Source organism: Amphiura filiformis, chromosome 8 (assembly GCF_039555335.1).
Source record: "Amphiura filiformis chromosome 8, Afil_fr2py, whole genome shotgun sequence".
Classification (NCBI taxonomy): Eukaryota; Metazoa; Echinodermata; class Ophiuroidea; order Amphilepidida; family Amphiuridae; genus Amphiura; species Amphiura filiformis.
The window spans coordinates 56,183,296-56,204,034 of NC_092635.1; the positions used below are offsets into that span (position 1 = coordinate 56,183,296).

Consider the following 20,739-nt stretch of genomic DNA (forward strand, 5'->3'; position numbering starts at 1 on the left):
ATGGTTCAAGTTTAAAAAGGAACAAAGCAAACGTTGTTGCTCACATGATGAGAGCCTTTGTTATCACTTTAGCTTGTTCACTCTGACTGCATTTATAGTAAATGGAAGTTACTTGTGTCAGAGGTCAATGCACAACAAATAATGGGCTATTCCATTTAAAATCCACACTACCCCTGTGGAAGATTTTGGAAATATCTGCCACAGGGGGAGTATGAATTTCAAATGGAATGAGCACATTAGCAGCTCCATTTGAATTTCATACACCCTCTGAGAAAGATTCAACCTGAATCTTTCACTGAGGGAGGTGAGTTTCAAATGGAGCTGCTATCGTGCTCATTCCATTTGAAATTCATACTCCCCTGTGGAAGATATTTCCAAAATCTTCCACAGGGGTAGTGTGGATTTTAAATGGAATAGCCCAATGGGTTAGATAACCCTGAGGTATGCTACACTTTCCACACCCCCACACCCACAAATGTTGCGTGTTATTGAGTGAATCTATCTTTGATACCATTAGGTCCTCCATACCATAATACACTGAGTGCTACTGTTGTTACCAGTCCAAGTGTTACCATGTATTTGAATACTCCATGGCCCCTGGCTTCATCAGGATCTCGGATTAGATCAGCGGCAACAATCTGAGTTGATTTGGTTACCTGTATGAAACAATATAAAATGTCAAAAAAATAAACAAGGTAAAAAACCAGCATTTCTTTCCGGTTTAAAGACCTTTAGTGGGACAATGTGTGCATTTAGCATGCAAAAATTTGGTATTTTACACTACTTTGGTTCCCGATCGGGAAGCAGACAGCACAGAAGATGCACCGGGCAATTTTTGGGAGCTTCTTTATTCCTTCGACTTCTTTTCTTTTCCTTTTTCTCCTTTCTTTTCCTTTTCTTCTTTTCTGTTGCCTCTCTGATTTTCTCTTTCATTTTTTGTCAGGGGATACTCTGCCCCCTCCCCAAGGACATAACACGATGGCGTCACGGGTGTCACCTTCCCATTATGAGTCGGAGCCCATTCCGCTCGGCCACCATGCTCCCAACATACCTTATTAAGATTTTACTTCATCTGATGCAGCTCAAGAAACAATTGTCTAGATTGCTTCAAGGCAGCCCCCGCTTCCTTAGAGAGGTTGTCTAGATTAGACAAGTTTTCTGCCTGGTTCTCTAGTGTCCCATGAGTTTCCCAATCAACATACCTTATTAAGATTTGATTTCATCTGATGCAGCTCAAGAAAGAGTTGTCTAGATTGCTTCAAGGCAGCCCGGCTTCCTTAGAGAGGTTGTCTAGATTAGACAAGTTTTCCGCCTGGTTCTCTAGTGTCCCATGAGTTTCCCAATCAACATACCTTATTAAGATTTGATTTCATCTGATGCAGCTCTAGAAAGAGTTGTCTAGATTGCTTCAAGGCAGCCCCAGCTTCCTTTGAGAGGTTGTCTAGATTAGACAAGTTTTCCGCTTGGTTCTCTAATGTCCCATGAGTTTCCCAATCAACATACCTTATTAAGATTTGATTTCATCTGATGTAGCTCAAGAAACAGTTGTCTAGATTGCTTCAAGGCAGTCCCAGCTTCCTTAGAGAGGTTATCTAGATTAGACAAGTTTTCAGCCTGGTTCTCTAGTGTACCATGAGTTTCCCAATTCTCCCTGATATACTTGATACTGCTGCTGATGTACTTGACATGAAGGTGGATGTTCTCAAGGATTCCAAGTGATTCATGACGGCTGTAAATAAAAAAGTTGAACAACTGTTATCACAAACATCGCAACTTCTAAAAATAATACTTGAAAAAGTTTTGTGAACTCAAAACAAGATCAGGCTAATAAATTAAGGCGCAGATGTCTTGTATGAGGCCAAAAAAAATAATGGTTTGTCTCAAAGCTCACAAGTGGTTTGAAAACAAATGCGAAATGCAATTTTTTTTTTTTATTCCCAACTTTTTTCATGGTATTTTGAGAAAAAAAATCTGAATTTTGCCGAATTTTTCTGGAAAAACTATAAAAATTTTTTTTTCCAAATCTCATGATTTTACAAATTCGCGTTCGTGCTTTGAGACAAACCTTTTTTTTTTTTTTTGGCCTAAGTTTTTATGGTCAAATTTGCAGTTTTGGTGAAAACAATGGGCATTTATCCAATCATAGCCAATATCCTTTGTGTTACATTATCAACTTTTTTTTACAGAGCAAGCTTTTTTACTTGGTTGCTAGCCACACTCGGCATATCTCCATGGGCACTCCATGGGTTATATAGAGAAGGATAGAAAAGTATCAATATGATAGCAATGGCTTTATAAACATCTCAAAAAAGTAACTAACCCCCCTTTAAATAATGGCCATTATTCAAAAAGGGGCTATTCTATTGCAAATCTGTAAAATGCGTTGGAAGCAGAATTTACTTCTGCCCATTTTGACACCTCATTTGATACGATAGCCCACAAAACAATACAACACCGGTCAATTTAATGTAGTGAGGTCCAGATTTGAAAGTTGCACTTACATACAAATTTTTACAATACAAAAATACTCAGATATCATTACACAGATTTCCTTCCATTACACTGAATGCAAAATCAATAGAATTTACTGCAACTTTCAAATCTTGGGCTACATTGATTTAAATGTACGCTGTGATGTCAATATTTAGTCAATTGCTACAAATGAGGTGTCAAAATGTGCAGAAATAAATTCTGCTTCCAACGCATTTTACAGATTTGTAATACAATCACCCGCTTTTGAATAATGGTCATTATTTAAGGGGGTCAGTTACTTTTTTTTGAGATGTTTAATACCTTAACACTGGGCCACTAGGTGTGCGTACACCCATTTCTTACCTTAACACTGGGCCACTAGGTGTGCGTACACTACTAGCTTCCCATTTCTTACCTTAACACTGGGCCACTAGGTGTGCGTACACTACTAGCTTCCCATTTCTTACCTTAACACTGGGCCACTAGGTGTGCGTACACTACTATCTTCCCATTTCTTACCTTAAAACTGGGCCACTAGGTGTGCGTACACTACTAGCTTCCCATTTCTTACCTTAACACTGGGCCACTAGGTGTGCGTACCCCCATTTCTTACCTTAACACTGGGCCACTAGGTGTGCGTACACTACTAGCTTCCCATTTCCTGCCTTAACACTGGGCCACTAGGTGTGCGCACACTACTAGCTTCCCATTTCTTACCTTAACACTGGGCCACTAGGTGTGCGTACACTACTAGCTTCCCATTTCTTACCTTAACACTGGGCCACGAGGTGTGCGTACACCCATTTCTTACCTTAACACTGGGCCACTAAGTGTGCGTACACTACTAGCTTCCCATTTCTTGCCTTAACACTGGGCCACTAGGTGTGCGTACACTACTAGCTTCCCATTTCTTACCTTAACACTGGGCCACTAGGTGTGCGTACACTACTAGCTTCCCATTTCTTGCCTTAACACTGGGCCACTAGGTGTGCGTACACTACTAGCTTCCCATTTCTTACCTTAACACTGGGCCACTAGGTGTGCGTACACTACTAGCTTCCCATTTCTTGCCTTAACACTGGGCCACTAGGTGTGCGTACACTACTAGCTTCCCATTTCTTGCCTTAACACTGGGCCACTAGGTGTGCGTACACTACTAGCTTCCCATTTCTTGCCTTAACACTGGGCCACAAGGTGTGCATACACTACTAGCTTCCCATTTCTTGCCTTAACACTGGGCCACTAGGTGTGCGTACACTACTAGCTTCCCATTTCTTGCCTTAACACTGGGCCACTAGGTGTGCGTACACTACTAGCTTCCCATTTCTTGCCTTAACACTGGGCCACTAGGTGTGCGTACACTACTAGCTTCCCATTTCTTGCCTTAACACTGGGCCACTAGGTGTGCGTACACTACTAGCTTCCCATTTCTTGCCTTAACACTGGGCCACTAGGTGTGCGTACACTACTAGCTTCCCATTTCTTACCTTAACACTGGGCCACTAGGTGTGCGTACACTACTAGCTTCCCATTTCTTACCTTAACACTGGGCCACTAGGTGTGCGTACACTACTAGCTTCCCATTTCTTACCTTAACACTGGGCCACTAGGTGTGCGTACACTACTAGCTTCCCATTTCTTACCTTAACACTGGGCCACTAGGTGTGCGTACACTACTATCTTCCCATTTCTTACCTTAAGACTGGCCCACTAGGTGTGCGTCCACTACTAGCTCCCATTTCTTGCCTTAACACTGGGCCACTAGGTGTGCGTACACTTCTAGCTTCCCCTTTCTTCCCTTTACACTGTGCCACTAGGCGCGCGTACTAGCTTCCCATTTCTTACCTTAACACTGGGCCACTAGGTGTGCGTACACTACTATCTTCCCATTTCTTACCTTAACACTGGGCCACTAGGTGTGCGTACACTACTAGCTTCCCATTTCTTGCCTTAACACTGGGCCACTAGGTGTGCGTACACCCATTTCTTACCTTAACACTGGGCCACTAGGTGTGCGTACACTACTAGCTTCCCATTTCTTACCTTAACACTGGGCCACTAGGTGTGCGCACACTACTAGCTTCCCATTTCTTGCCTTAACACTGGGCCACTAGGTGTACGCACACTACTAGCTTCCCATTTCTTGCCTTAACACTGGGCCACTAGGTGTGCGTACACTACTAGCTTCCCATTTCTTACCTTAACACTGGGCCACTAGGTGTGCGTACACTACTAGCTTCCCATTTCTTGCCATGTAGTTGATGGATGGACTGTATAATTTTCTTCCTGCAACCTAGCTGCTCTACACCAATCTGAGAGGCAACAAAAGAGAATGTGTTCATTACATCTAGATGCTCCTGATTATCTTATTATTACCAACTTGGCATGGTTGAGATCACTGAGTGGTTTTACATGATGTGTTATTGGCCCAGATTTTATGATATGCATGCAATGCCTAGGCCTGTTTTAGCAGACTGGAGCCGATTTGCCCATCCTTATAAAAATTGGGCCAAATTAATTAGCAGCCACTACTGCTTAAAACATTTAGGGCCGGGTTTCTAGAAGCATGGCTACTGGCCAGGCTTCTTTTGGTATATATGATTAACAGAACTGGGCTTAAGCCTGATGGCAATTTTCCGATAACAAGTTATCATTTTTAGTATTTTTGAAGGGGAAATATCTGAAAAAAGTTGAGTTTTATTTATTAGGGTATTGTTTGAATTGTGATTTACCACATTTTTATTGTTTTACCAGGGATTGTGACAGGGGTGATTAAGTCACTTTTTAGGGATTCTTTTCACCTTTTTTTCTCATTTTACCAAGTAAGCGCAATAATAGAAAATTCTTTTGAGCCCTGGGCTATTCCATTTAAAATCCACACTACCCCTGTGGAAGATTTTGGAAATATCTTCCACAGGGGGAGTATGAATTTCAAATGGAATGAACACATTAGGCAGCTCCATTTGAATTTCATACACCCTGAGAAAGATTCAACCTGAATCTTTCACTCCTGGAGGGTGAGTTTCAAATGGAGCTGCCTAATGTACCCATTCCATTTGAAATTCATACTCCCCCTGTGGCAGGTATTTCCAAAATCTTCCACAGGGAGAGTGTGATAAGCCCATTGCACAACGAATACATCTCAGTGTCTTGACACCAAAAAAATCTTTGTGATTGAAATGACCAATTTGTAAAATTTAAAAATTCTGCAAAGAATAAAATACCACTCGATCACACAGATTAACAGATAATCCCAGAAAATGTTAGTTCATTTGGGTGCAGATCATTTCAACTCTCCTGTATATGGTCAATTCCAGCTTAAAGCGGACAAAATTCTCTCTATGTTAACTTTCCACTTTAAAATGTCATTAATAAAGGAAATCACGTTATTGATGGAGCATATCATGTCACGTCCAATGTGCTCTCTTTGTGCATATAGGCCTTTACTAGCAAGTCATACCAGGGACAAGTTATGATAGCTTAAATGATTTGGCGTTACCCACTAATTCAAAGATAAAGCACCATATATGTCATTGAATGTCCTTCAATCAAAATGAAATTATTACCGTTAGAAAGACGTTTGCATGATCTCTCATCATATGTAAAACGATTGAATTCCACCAAAGTTTGTGGACTCTAGAGGCCATTAAGTCAATTTGGCTAATAATTTTGTTACCCGCGTATCAAAAATAAAATGATCGTTCTGAAAATGTTAAGTGAATATGCCATAAATGACTATATCATGAAACGAAGTTTCGTTCTATAATTCTGAGGTCCAAGTGACTATTTTATGCAAATACGTTTTACCCATAAAATTCCATAAAATCAAATTTGACGTTACCCACGTATCAACTGTTACCCACGAGTCCAGCAGATATAATCGCTATAACTTAAATTAACATTTAATGACTTTGGACACTGAATTTAGTTTGACAAGCGCTTAAAATTGTAAATCGTAAAAATACGTTCACCGCTTAAAAAAGAATCTACGACGGTTTAAACTTTTGTTACCCACGAATCCCGAATAGATGCTAACCTTGAAAAATAAGGAGATTGTTTATTTTAAGTTTAAATCAGCACATATTCAAGCCATGGGTATGCTATAATTTTGACAGTACTTACAGTTTATACACCTAAGAAACGCAAATCCCAAACGGTACTATAGTACTTATAGCTTTACCCACTAATTGGCGTTACTCACTTAATCCAAGGATTTACTCAGTAAATTATATGTTTCTTATGCATCTTAACATTTTGAAAACATGCGAAATAGGTTCCAAAACAGTCCTGTTTAATAGCGCCCTCTTGAAGGTATACTGAAACTGCATCATGAAGTTTTGATTGATTATCCTAAATTACCATTTTTGGGTAAATGCAATTAGTTAGAGAAACGGGAATCATTGAAACACAATGGAGGAATAACCGCATGGTGGTTTCCAACCTTCTGTAATAGTTTCTATTTTGCCGCTTACCAATACATACCTTCAAATATGTGTTACCCACTTAACATTTTGGTTACCCACTTAATCCCTACTTAAATTATAGTTAACAATGTATTGATAGTGTTTTAGTTCAAAGAAACTGTCAAACACGAAGTTAATAGAATATTGCTGCATGAAAATATGGAATGATTTTACTAAAATAATAATATAAAACTGTTTGCTCTGTCTATTTGAATTTGGCAACTTCATTATTCTCAAAACTTTTATACCCAAAATGCCATAATGATCCATTCTAAATATTCCATGTAGTCTGTATTTTGATTAAAATTCATTTTAGTGCCATTGCAGCCTGAATTATTGACATACGGAAAAGTATTTTTTATTTTTATTTAAAAAAATTAATAGGAATTGCTATTTTCCAGACGCTGTTACCCACGAATCCATCCGAGATCCTCATCCTGCTACGAGATACAAAATCTAAATTTATATTTATATGAAGCATTTATTCTAATCTTTCAAATAATACAGTAATGTTAAATGACAGCCACTTTGGAAAGAGTTCAAGAATTGACACAATCTTAACTGTACACCTGGTTCTTTTCTTAAAATTTGTAATAACCAAAATATTTCTTTGTAGATATATGTAATAAAATTCTATTTTACGCTCAAAGTCTTCACCGGTTTCTAGTGTATATGAGTCACACATAAATTTTTTTTAAAGATATTAAAGAAAGTGAAATTTTATATGCATAACAGGTGAAAAATGCTTGAATTGTGGGTAACATGCATATGCCCATTTAACACTTTATTTGGTCTAGCAAGAAAAGTTATTTTTCAATCCGATGGCACTTCCACCTGATGATTCACTAGACATGATCGCCTCATTTGATAAGTCTAGAATTGAAAAGGAAAACATTTTCAAAATGGCCCCAGAGAGAATTTTGGCCCGCTTTGGCTGGAATTGACCATATACATGTACGCCACATACCACACAAATTTGCTGTCTCTTACCTACCTCTTACATTATTATTTGTTTTCCACAAAACGTTAGTTTTCACGATCACATATCGTCACCCTGCTACGATAATTAACTTTTCAGTCGAATTGAGCTTTTTGCTTAAATCTTGTCTCTTTTACCACATGCACCTGATGCAATAATGCCATTGCCATTGACCAATCATAAAGGAGATTATGGGGTGAGTTAGGCAATTTTGACAGGTGACAACTGGTGAGTTAGGAATTTTAACACCAAAATTTATGCTTTACTTAGCTATTTGTCTGAAGATTTTGCTCTGATTTTTGCCACATGTATCAGTTATGTAATCACCCTAATCGTTTCTGATAATTCCTTTTAATTTGCCTCATCATTTGTTCTTGTCGAAAGATTGGTAAATATGTTTATATGCATGCTTGAACCATGTTTTGTACTTTTTCTCAAAACTACAAAAATGTTTATTATCATAGCAGGGTACCGATATGTCTCCTTGTAACTCAAGCTGAACAAATAAAAGATTCGTCCATAGTCGCCTGGGTGTAAACCGGTCGAGTCCATTGTATGACAATTAAAATCTGACCATGTTTTGTCATTTCTCACTGTCCATATAGTTGATGCATTATAACTGCATAGAAGTGCATGCATGTGTGTATAGTCACTACAAGATTCCAATTGGGGTCACCTGCACAGGTACACCGTTACCGAGGCACTTGACTGGTACTGTGCAGTACCAGGGGAGTACCAGTGTACTACCAGTGCAGTGTCACTGCTGATGGGTCCTGTGCAGTAGCACCAGTGTGACCCAGTCAGGTAAGTTGGCGACAGTGTATCTGTGTAGGCGGCACCAATAAGAATCTTGTAGTGTATGTCTGTATGTCTGTCTGTCTGTCTGTCTGTCCGTCTTACCTTTTCTAGATCTGACTCGGTCATACACTGTAACAATGAGAAGTCAATGACATGCTTCTGAAATACAGGAACCAGATGCGGCATTTCTTGACTATGTAAGAACATCTCCAGATCATTATATCTACGATAACCTGAAAAGGATGCACCATCCGCCAATGACGCATCAGTCCTGTAACAAATCAAACAAGACAATTATGCTGTGTTATATTTGGTCAATCCAGTCGAAATCCATACACCCCCTCCTACACAGGGAGTGTGAATTTCAAATTGGACTATCTACCTGGGTGATTCCATTTGAAATTCACACTCCCTGTGTGGGAAATTATGGTCATGTCTTCCATAGGAGGTATGTGGATTTCAATTGTAATAGCTCATTCAAGGTAAAGGTAAGGTCAAGGGTCATGCCCATGCTCACAGGCCGGAGTGCTCATCGCTCTTTCAAAGCGACAAAGAAGTTAGATTCCTCCGTGAATAATGCATCAGGATGTTCTTGGGCTATTCCTTTTAAAATCCACACTCCCCCTGTGGAAGATTTTGGAAATACCTGCCAATGGGGGGGTATGAATTTTAATGGAATGAGCACATTAGGCAGCTCCATTTGAAACTCGCCTCCTCTGTGGAAGATTCAGGTTGAATCTTTCTCAGAGCGGGTATGAAATTCAAATGTAGCTGCCTAATGTGCTCATTCCATTTAAAATTCACACTCCCCCTGTGGTAGATATTTCCTAAATCTTACACAGGGGTAGTGTGGATTTTAAATGGAATAGCCCAAATTGCAGCAACCAACCCCACTAGACATATTACAAAAAAACGCAGTAAGACTTTTTTCAATTTTACCTGATTGGTTGCTTGACTGCCACTTGCGCACCATCTGCATCGCCATTTACGGCAAAAGCGCCATCTGGAAGGCAGTCTCCACTTTGTATAAACTTGCCAATCTACCAAGGAAAAGAATTGAAGAAATACAACTGCGATGAATAATATTGGATTATAAAAGTGGCTTTCAGCATTGCTGTCATCTCTTAAGGGATCGGATAGCAATGTTTGCACAGTATTTTTGGTGGGACCTGAGAGCACATCAGACACACTAAATTACATTTTGATTACGAGGAATGTCCTTCTGATATCAAATAATTTTGTTCTTTTGAAATACACGATATAATACAAATTTTATGGCAAAATTATTAAAAATTTATATCCGCAAAACACTGCTTGCGCTAATCATGGCTGGCGTTGTTGGCCGGATAGCGAAGTGACATAAAAAGCTGCATCAGCGCAGCATGAAAATCTGAAAGCAGCATAACAATATGTATTTGCCTTACCATATCATGTCCTTGACTATTGGCAATATCTGCAGGAGTTCCCTCAGCACACCTTCTGGATGTATCTGAACCAGCCTCAATCAAAGTCTTAACAAGCTTGAAATCACCTAGCTCAGCAGCAAAGTGTAACGCCTGCAACAAGCAATAAATCAACATGTTAACTTAGAGAAGCTCTTAGAAAGCTTATATTTCGATATTACCATCACTTCATTTCACATCTCAGACGACATTGGGAATGCTATAGTAGATATTTCATTTGAATGATCATAGCTGCTAACAACTGTACATGATCCCACCACGATCACATTTCTGTTCACATCACAGTACGTACACAGCATGCGGGATGGTACACACACGTCAAAGGCCTTTGTTCATCTTCTCCATTCCTTCTTTCCCTTCCATTCACCAAAGAGCACTTCGAGAGTTAGTGTTAATGAGTTAATGAGAATAATTTTAATTTTCTTACAAATTAAGACTACTGCATTTGTACCAACCATTTGCTTCGATCAGAGCTGCAAAGTTACATTTTTCGGACTCAAAATATTGTTTTGATTGAATTTCTTGGTTTGAGTTTGAAAGGAGTTCACATAGATGATCCTAAAGCAGATTAGATTCAATCTATTTACTTCAAGTAACGTAGCCAATGATTCCGTTAGAGATGGTCTCATAATTAAGTTATTTGACTCATGCTATGTATATACATGCAATTGTATAGGACAGGTTGACATTTTGCATGCACAGTAATTTTTTGCAATGTACGATGTACAGCCATGTTGCATATGTGGATCATGCTCGGTCACAGTATCAAGAGCTATCTCAAGAACCACTGAACCAATACTAGGCTTGTTTGTACTCATTTAAATGCATCTTTCATGCTGATTCCAAATATGGTTATGAAAATGTACAATTGTGAAATGTTTGAACTTGTTGTCTGCAGTCGACACCCGCAGAGTTAAGTTTGCATACTTACTGTCCACCCTCTGTTATCTTCTTTGTTGACATCAGCCCCGCATTGAATCAACTGGTCAGTCACTGTCTGGTGACCATTCTTAGCTGCAAACATCAGCGGTGTCATGTGACTCCTGTGATGAGGACAAGAATAATGATGCAGATGAAATTAATAAATAATCATTCTTAGAAAACAGTGCGGCCAAAACATTCAGTGCCAAAGTGTGGCGAATTGGCGCACCCGGCCACATTGATTGGTCTTATAGAAGCCGCAGGGTTGTAGCTACGGTGGATGACAGTGGGTGGTGGAGCCCATCACTCACTTTTGGAGCCCATCACTGAAGGTTTATTTTGATGCTAGTGCCCACCACTCAAACTAAAAAAAAACATGTGTAATTTACCAAATCTATCCTTAAAAAAGAGTCCACTTTTGTTGAAATCTTGGTAATCAAGCAAATTCTGTAAACTGCCACCTGGCACTCAATTTCTGCTACCTACAGCCCTGAGCATGCCAATTTTGCATAAAAATAGCATCCAATACCTGAAATTTTGATGGATTTACCTTAATTTACAATGTAAATTACCCAATTGGGCAAAAAAACCACTTGACAGATAAAACTTCAGGTACTTAATTAACCCCCTGGTGCCCAAAACCTGGCTACACCACTGATTGGCAGCTCTTTCCAGTAGTAATTAATGCTACACAGGCATAACTACATCATCTGCATGCAATAATTTGTGGGGTGGAGTGAACATATCCATGCGACTTCGGCATAATGCCATATCACCATTATTACTATACGCCGTAGAAGTGACGTATTTAATCGGATTAACTACCATAGCAATAGATGAATACAATTTTGGCTATACCGCCCTGCACTACAACGATCACGCGGTACCGATGTATTGAACCATAGATGTCAAAGAAAGGCTGATTATTCGCACCTGTAGGATAAGTATCTTTGAAAAGAGCGGCATTGTATTCAATCTATGTTTGCTGACATACACAGGTGATTAGTGCAATCTGCTTGTAGTGCAGGGCGGTCTATTCAAAAATTGTATTCATCTATTGCTATGGCAGTTAATCCGACTATGACGTCACTTCTACGGCGTATAGACTGCACATAAATGCTTTTACTGAGCATGTATAGCAACCGACAAAAAATGCATTGCAATGTAAAATAACCAGTAACATGGTTGTCTGTAATCAGAATAACACAAAGAGATGGGGATGCAGAGAGTTTATAATGGTGCAGTTGGATCACAATGGGGTATTTCAGTTGATACACCCCCTATGGAAAACAAGACCTTAACCTCCCATACAGAGGGTCACCCATACAGGTTACTCCATTTGAAATTCACACTCCCTGTGTGGTAGCTTAAGGTAATGTCTTCCACAGAGGGCGTGTGGATTTCAACTGGAATAGCCCAATACTTGATGAGATACACACAATACATACAAGAAGCCTACCTACCTTTCATGAGCATTTGGATTAGCTCCTCTTTCCAGTAGTAATGCCACACAGGTTGCTGTAGACTCTTCATGATTCCTACTGCAGGCAGCTATCAGTGGAGTGTACATATCTATACAGTAGAAATGCAAAAGACATGAATACTTATAATGTAGTGGTAACTGAGCATTGTGTTGAAACAAGATCGAAAGAGCGCAAAAAAGATTTCAACAGATAAAGTAGCTAATAGTAAAGGAACCTTTTTTCGCCAAACAAGAAAACAACCGGTCAGTGAACAATCCATATCTGCGATTGTGGACTATACTGTTCAACAAAATGATGATATCAATTGGAAAAGATGCAAGTTCTTGAGAAGGAATGTTAATTATTCGGGAGCCCGCCGTATCAGAGAAGTAATCTGAATAAGGAAGAGAGCACTGAACACCATGAACAGAGACGAGGGGGCCCATTATCTTAGTCACATACAATCCACTTCTATGCACTGGTGCACTGTCTGTTGGTGTACAGAATTGGATCGAAGAACAACACTCTGAAGATGACCATAGCCAAGATGGTCGAAACTGTTCGGTCAGTATTATATAATTTTGAATTTCTACAAAGAAATGATCCTCTTCAGGAATATTTCTGATATTGGTTATAGTGCTCACAACTCATTCTGTGCTGACAAAAAGGCAACAGTGCTTACAAAAACATGCAGAATACACACAGAGTAAATGCATCTTACTTGAATCAAAAATATGAACTTTAATAACTAAATATATTCTATTCCTACCAATCCTGATGAACATTTTCAAGTAAACTTTATAAATGCATACTTACATGATGCTCTATTAAAATTTGGATCAGCTCCCTTATCTAGCAGAAATTTGACAATGTCAGTATGGCCTTTGGAAGCTGCATACATAAGTGCTGTCCAACCTGCCTGTAAATCACAGTCCACTTGAAGACCTTCACACAAAAAAATGACAAGAAATATTAAACTGATGTGTAATGTAAAACATTCTTGTGTTGAAATGATGATAAGGACAGGGCATAGAAAAGGGTAGGTATTGGGGGAACGCAGTTCACAGAAAATCTTGAGAAGTGGTTGAAAATAATTTGGGATGACTAACTTGTAAAATGCAAAACATTGTTACCAAAATTGCTGCATTTGCATGACTGATGCAGGCTTAAATTGTGAATTTATGTGGGCAAAAGTTGGGACTTTGTTAACATGTGCAGCAGAGTTGTTGATTTTATCCAAAAAAATCAGATTTTTTTAATTTAAATCAGATTTTAAATTTTTTTTTAATTCCAAGAACTGCTATACCCCATGACGAATTCAAAAGAGGCCAGTGGAATGCTAGACATATGTGCAATCCTATCAGGTATTTACACAAATTCAAAACATGTTTTTACATGTGAAAATTTCAAGGAAAAAATTTGGCAAAAATCATGGGAAAAAACCTGTTGAATTCTGCACCTTGAAGATGAATTTATAGCAATAGATAAAATGTCATCATAGAGGTATTGTAATTGTATCCAAAAGTTGTAGAAGCATTAGAAATGAAGTAAAACAGTCAATTTAAGAAAAGAAATTAACTTATGTTTTTCAAAAATGGGAAAAAAGTTCATTTAAATCGGCGTGATTTAAATCAAACAACCCAGTTTTGCAGTGACAAAATCAAGTAATTCCTCCATTATAAGCTGATCATAGTATACAGGCATCATCCATTACATTTCAGTAAAAGCCTAATGTAGTTAGTACTGAATAAGGATATGCTGTACTTAAAAAAAAGAGTCCAAGAAGTTATTTAAATCAAATGGCAATTCTAAATCCATACCACGATCCAAAAAGGTTTGTACTTCAGCCAGGTTTCCCCTACACACAGCTACTCTGAAATCGTCTGGCGATAGTGGCGCACCGTTGTGGTCTCGTCGCTTTGCTGGTTGCTCTGCAGGTCTCCTGGCTTGTCCTGCTTCATGGAGATTACCCCTCACTTGTGGTCTTGATGATACCTTCTGCAATACAGTATTGTGAAAGAACAGAACCTTTAAAATTACATCTAGATCTTTGAAATCTTGCCACACTATAAATATAATACATAAATGTATTTCTTTGTTTTTAACAATATATAGTTTTGCTGGCTGGCTTGACACCTCCCAAAGGATTGGAAACTGGTAAATTGTTTTCCTATGAAGGGGAGAGCACTTTTTGTATTAACACTATAACAGAACATATTGAAAAAGCTTGGCCAGTAAACTTATTGCAGGGCCACTAGATTTGCCATTTCACTGGCTCGGATGACCAGTAGAAAACTGAAACCTAAGTCTATCCCTGGTGATGTCATGCAGTCAGTGCGTGGGGCTACTATTTAATTTAGACTTGGACCTTGGTAAGAAGTTTGATTGTGATGATGAGAAGAATGAGATGAGTGTGTGCGCATGTGCAGTTCCCCTTCCTCGGGCTGGTTGCTATGCGCGCGCTTGTGCAAAGGGGACAATGTTCCCGGATGTCCGACCGAGAGAATTCTGATTGAATCACCAGCTTCATCACCACATCGACCGTCATCGGCACTATGCCTGGTCAAGCACCCTCCCTCACATACCCGAATGTAGTGAGGGTGCTTGGTAAGGCTGTGACCTATCGGGTAATGACGTATTCGGGTACCCGAGGTAAATTTCGGGCGGGTAACGGGTACCGAAATTGCAAAAAAAAAAAAAAAAAAAAAATTAAATTTAAAAAAAAAAATTTTTTTCAAAGTTTTTTTTTTTTTTTTTTTTTGTCTCTGAACCTAGACCTAAATGCTAGGATCATGGTTGACCTAAAAAAAAAAAAAAAAATTGAATTTGCACATTGTTTTGTAATTTTAATATGAAAATTGATACATAGTTTTCATGTCATTACTCTATTAATGATATCAAAATGCATTGAATTTGAATGCATTTTGATATCATTAATAGAGTATGACATGAAAACTATGTATCAATTTTCATATTAAAATTACAAAACAATGTGCAAAATTCAATTTTTTAAATTTTTTTTTAGGTCAACCATGATCCTAGCATTTAGGTTCTAGGTCCAGAGACTCTGCAAAACCGAAAAAAACTTTGAAAAAAAATTTAAAATTTTTTTTTTTTTTTTTAATTCGGGTAATCCGTAAATGGAATTTGTATCCGGTAGGGAAAAACGGGCGGTACCCGAATATCCGGCTTGAGTCACTGCCTTAGTGCTTGGTATATCCGCCATCTTAAAAGTACATGGATGGCCAGCATCCTAGCCCGCTAATTTAAGCTTTATGAGAAGCCTATTTTAGTTGCAAAATGAGAACACAGAGTGGCTTATCTTTAACCCACATTCTCAATCTCTCATGCCAGAGGTTAAAATAAAATGATCCCTAACTAATTATCAAAAGATCGTAAATTTAATTTTTTGAAACTTCACTTGACCCAAATATGATTTTTTTTGGTGATGAGAGACTCGCACATGAAATTTCAGAGGGATTTTGATAGCAGTTCCATTAGGCACTTGAAACTTGATATCGAGTTTAGCGTCCCTTTTTTTTCAGCTCATAATGAGGCAACTATTTCATTATTCATTATTTTCAAGGTTTCATTATACGCAGCCTTTTTAATGCTTATGCACTTTCGCTCATTCTATTTGGGTATTTCAGGGTCCCATAATGTCACGAACACACAAATGTTTATAAAAGTATAATTATCTTGCTTTTTGTTTAAATCAAGTTTTAAAACTCAATGTATTCTGAAGTATATCAGTCTTCTTCACTCCAATTTGTACTAACCTCTCTATATACATTTGAGGATAGGGGGAAATGGGGGGGGGGGTTGACTCATTTATACAAAAATAACAATCATGCAGAACATTGAATTAGGGGTTCATTCATAGGATTGGGGGCATAAATCAACGATCATGCCCGAAATCCTATGAATGAACCCCGTTCATACATACCCAACATTCTGAACATTGTTAGCAATTCAATACAAATGAAAATGATCAGGGTTTACAAGTTTAAATAACATTTCCATACCGTTTTCCTTCAAAAATTGGGATAAAATGAGTAGGCCTACTTGCAGGAAGCAGCCGGCTCATAAGGTCAACGGCCGGGAGTCGACGCGTTCATCTTTTGCGCTCCGTGTGAGATTGGCGCGGTGACATGCGCGTGTACACAACACTAGCAAATCGTGGATCACGTTAATTGGGTTCCAACGCTGCGTGACGGAATTTATGACCAGCAGAAAACAGCCCAAATCCAATCAGAAACGTCGTTATATCATGAGTATGTATGAAATAATTATTATTGGCACCAATTTATTAAAAATAGGTCTTTTGTAGTAGATCTTAAATTATTTACAACATAAACAATGTCCATGGCTAGGTTAAGTTCACTTCTAGTCTACCCTGGTATCACAAAGGTATCATTGAAATACCTGGGGTTTAAAATTTTTACACAACAAATTTTCTTTCTGGTTTAGTAGTAATTTGCACAATAATGAATTATTTTCAGATTTTACATCTCAAATGCGGCACAAAATTCATAACGCGGGCGGCGGATGCTAAACTCAGAATCAAGTTTCAAGTGCCTTAAAAAAAGCTGCTATCGTCATGAGACTAAGATCTAGAAACCAAGGCTCCCGCTGGACGCAAATTCTTGCGTCCAGACGTATTTTTGTATTGCTGGACGCAATGTTCAACAAATTTCATCAACCCCTTGCGTCCAGTCGGACGCAAGTTGATTCAGCCCAAAAATTAGTGATTATAAGCTTACCAACTTCATCATCATTAAAAATTGTGAAAATTATGTTGACTGATCACTCCTAATTCTCCTAATAAAGCTTAATTAATATTCATAAACCAATGGACCAATCAGTAAATGAGGTATTGAACTTTCACATTTAACCACTCCCATTTTGCAACACTTCCGGGTCACCAGTCAATGAATGAAAATTCTTATTTCTTACGGCAGCGAGACGTGATAAGCTTTCAAACACAAGAGCAAAAATGCAACTTTCTAAACTATCGTAGGGGCCTACATTATCAGTAAGTTTGCATTCACGTAATTTGTTATTGACAATAATATTTACATAAATCTTGAAAATCTCATCAGGAATCTGAAAGGAAATTGTCAAATATTTGTATCAAACTGCGATGCAATACCGGCAATCGGGGCTTTGTAAAATTGTATTCCCTGTTGCCCAACACATTAACATACATGTACGGACGCACACAAATTTTGTGGGATGCACATTTCCCGACCAGGTTTTACAGTTGTGCGTCCGATCGGACGCAGAGTTTTTGAAGGCTAGCGGGAGCCTTGCTAGAAACACCCCCGTAATGCTGTTTTGGGGAATTTAAAATTGCTAGCAGAATCTTTTTGATGAAAGTCAATCTTTGACTAGATGTAACTTTGCTACGGAAAGTGCTATGCTTATGGCAAAAAGGTTTTCAGTGTTGGCTTTCTTTACTCAGTCAAGGGCTTTAATTTGATATATAAAATGATGCAGTTTGATGGCAAATTTGAATTCACCTGGCATACCTACAAGATAGGCTATCAGTCGCTTGTGCAGATATACATTGGATTTCATTTCTTGTTTATTGTTCACTGTATAGAAAAGCCTCTTCTGTTGTATCTTGTATTGGTTGTAATATTTCCAACGCATACATCGGCACTTCATTCGCCGATCAAGCTGCTGCGCAGTAACAACACACGCGCATGCTAGACTCGCTTGCCAGTCTCGTGTACGCCGTTTGTACACTGAGACTGGCTTATGCCATTTTGTGTGTCAATGGGATTTACACACTTAACGTTTTGCGCAGCTCAAACATTTCAACAATATTTTTGGCAATTCAGTCAATTTATATGAAATTGGTACTCACATCTATGGGTCATTATTGTATTCTGGGGTCCAATGGTGTCCGGTTATGACCGACACATAATTTGCCCTGAATTTTGAAAACTGTAACAGGTATTTGGCCTATTTGTAATTTTTTATACAAAACAAGTGGGTTATTACTAAAAACTTTCAAAAAAGAAATTGTTAACAGCTATTTTTAATTTTTATTACATGTAAGGTCTCGAAAATCATGTACACCACTTGTGACAAAAAAGATCATCTACATCTGGTTGCCTGTTAGTTTCATTTATATGTGACCATTGCTTATTTTTTTTGGTCTTATTGAGTGAATAGGATGTATACTAAAACTGTATTATGAAAGAAATGTTAGAGACAAAACATTTGTTAACAAAGACAGCGCTTACATAAAGTACATATTTTGGTGTCCGCGTTATGCTTGCGACGTTATGACCGACATGTAAAAATGCAAATGTGCTATATTTTTTTTTTTTAAATGGGGTAATTTGTAAACAACAAATACTTCAAATGATATATTTTTATGACATATTTAAATATATGACTGACAAAAAGAAAATAAAAAATAAGTTGAATTAAAGTTAAAGCTGGATATTGTATGCGACAAACTGGACACCGAAGTTATGACCGACACATGAAAATGAATAATATGTCATAATTTTTAAAAATTGGGTATCTGATAAACAATGAATACTTAAAACAACAGTGTGATATATGTTTAGATAAATTTGCAGGTCAAATACACTTTTCAAAGTATGACATAATTACAGATAGCTTGTTATTGTCAGTCATAACTGGACACCAAATGATTTGGTGTCCAGTTATGCGCGACCCCACTGGGCACCTTAAATTCTCTCATGTGCACAAAATTGATGTTATAGAAAGTCATCCACTTATCTATTATGCCACACTTGTGCTGGCCCCACATAAAAATGGCAACTTTTAATCTAAACTGACAGAAATTGTACAAAACAGGCCCAATAATTAACTTTTGGGTCAATTTTTGACCATGTATTTTGACCAAAATGCAAATATGCTGTTTTGAAGGTTACAGCAACTTCTTATAATGTTATTTTATTTTTACATTATAAAAGCTCCTAAACCACATTTAACTTGCAACTTTTTAGCCATTTTGGCATTTATATTTTTTGTTTAGCAGGGGTTAAAACATGTTTGGTGTCCGGTTATGCGCGACATTTTAGAGTGATTTCTCCACAGCTATGTGCTACGTACAGATTTCTGGGCAATCATCGCTGAAAATATTTTGCAGATTTTGAAAGAGTATATAATTCCACTCAATTTAAGCTAACTTTAAAATTGACATTAATATTCAATTTTGAAATTTTGACTGTATGTCACACTATTGGACCCCAGAATACAATAATGACCCATATCTGATCTCCAAATCATAGTATCTTATTCAATGTATCCAAGTAAATTGAACTTGGAATTTCTGATACTTAAAAGGTAATTTCTAGGCCGTCGACCCCCCTACGTCCGACGAGCGTGATCGGTGGTGAAACAATGCAAGTCACGAGATGACCCACCTCATTTACAGCCGGTTTCTGTCGTCAAGGCGTGTTCGCGATACAGCCACGTTGCACAAGTGAGGTCAAGACTAATTGGTGACGTCGATAACAACGAGTAAACAATGGCTGGGAGAACTGAGAAAGTCGTGTTTTTTAAAAAATGTTTCATCGTGACGATCAGAAACCTCAAAAAACTTTTTTTGATCGCGCTTGATATGCTAACGATATACAGGTACATTGAAGGATATAAATTGGATGGTAAATAAGCCAAATATTGCAAGAAATCTACTCGCTAGAATTATAGCGTGCCCGCAAAAAAATGTCCGTCCATGCGAATAGTGACAACGTAAAATCCCGACTAGCACATGCGTAATCCTAGCTCTTTTTACGCAATAATCAGAGAGAGAGAGATAGCAGACGTACACCGCTGAAGGAATGTGCTTAAATACTATCTATCATAGCTCTCGGTCCCATTCAAAGTTGAACCCACGTTCAAAGTTGTTGAATTCGGAAACTCTGTGATGGTATTCCGGTATTGCTATTGGTAAGCTTAACCAACCTTTTTTTGAGCCGGCTTTTCGCCGGGCACTGGATCATTCAAAAGATAAAGCTCATCATCATCCCAGTCATCTTCAAACTCGTCACCAGCTGGACGAAAAGCCATGACAGCTCCTAAATCAAGCAAAAATAATGAGATGTTTTCGTACAACTTTTAATTCATTCATGCATTGACCGGAAAAGCCGAAAAGCATGCAAGAGTTAGGGTTGGGCGGTACACCATAGCAC

General features: G+C 38.2%; 1 protein-coding gene across 1 annotated transcript; it reads right to left on the bottom strand.

Moving 5' to 3' along the window:
- Positions 1 to 310: 310 nt before the first annotated feature.
- On the bottom strand, positions 311 to 20,685 carry LOC140159251 (ankyrin repeat, SAM and basic leucine zipper domain-containing protein 1-like). Its single transcript, XM_072182660.1, has 11 exons — positions 20,513 to 20,685; positions 14,380 to 14,557; positions 13,376 to 13,504; positions 12,560 to 12,668; positions 11,107 to 11,218; positions 10,137 to 10,268; positions 9,652 to 9,752; positions 8,815 to 8,983; positions 4,672 to 4,784; positions 1,504 to 1,729; positions 311 to 656 (listed from the first exon to the last, which is right to left on the bottom strand). The coding sequence occupies exons 1-11, from the start codon at positions 20,615 to 20,617 to the stop codon at positions 486 to 488; spliced, it is 1,545 nt and encodes a 514-aa protein (XP_072038761.1). The 5' UTR covers positions 20,618 to 20,685; the 3' UTR covers positions 311 to 485.
- Between the last annotated feature and the right edge of the window lie 54 nt (positions 20,686 to 20,739).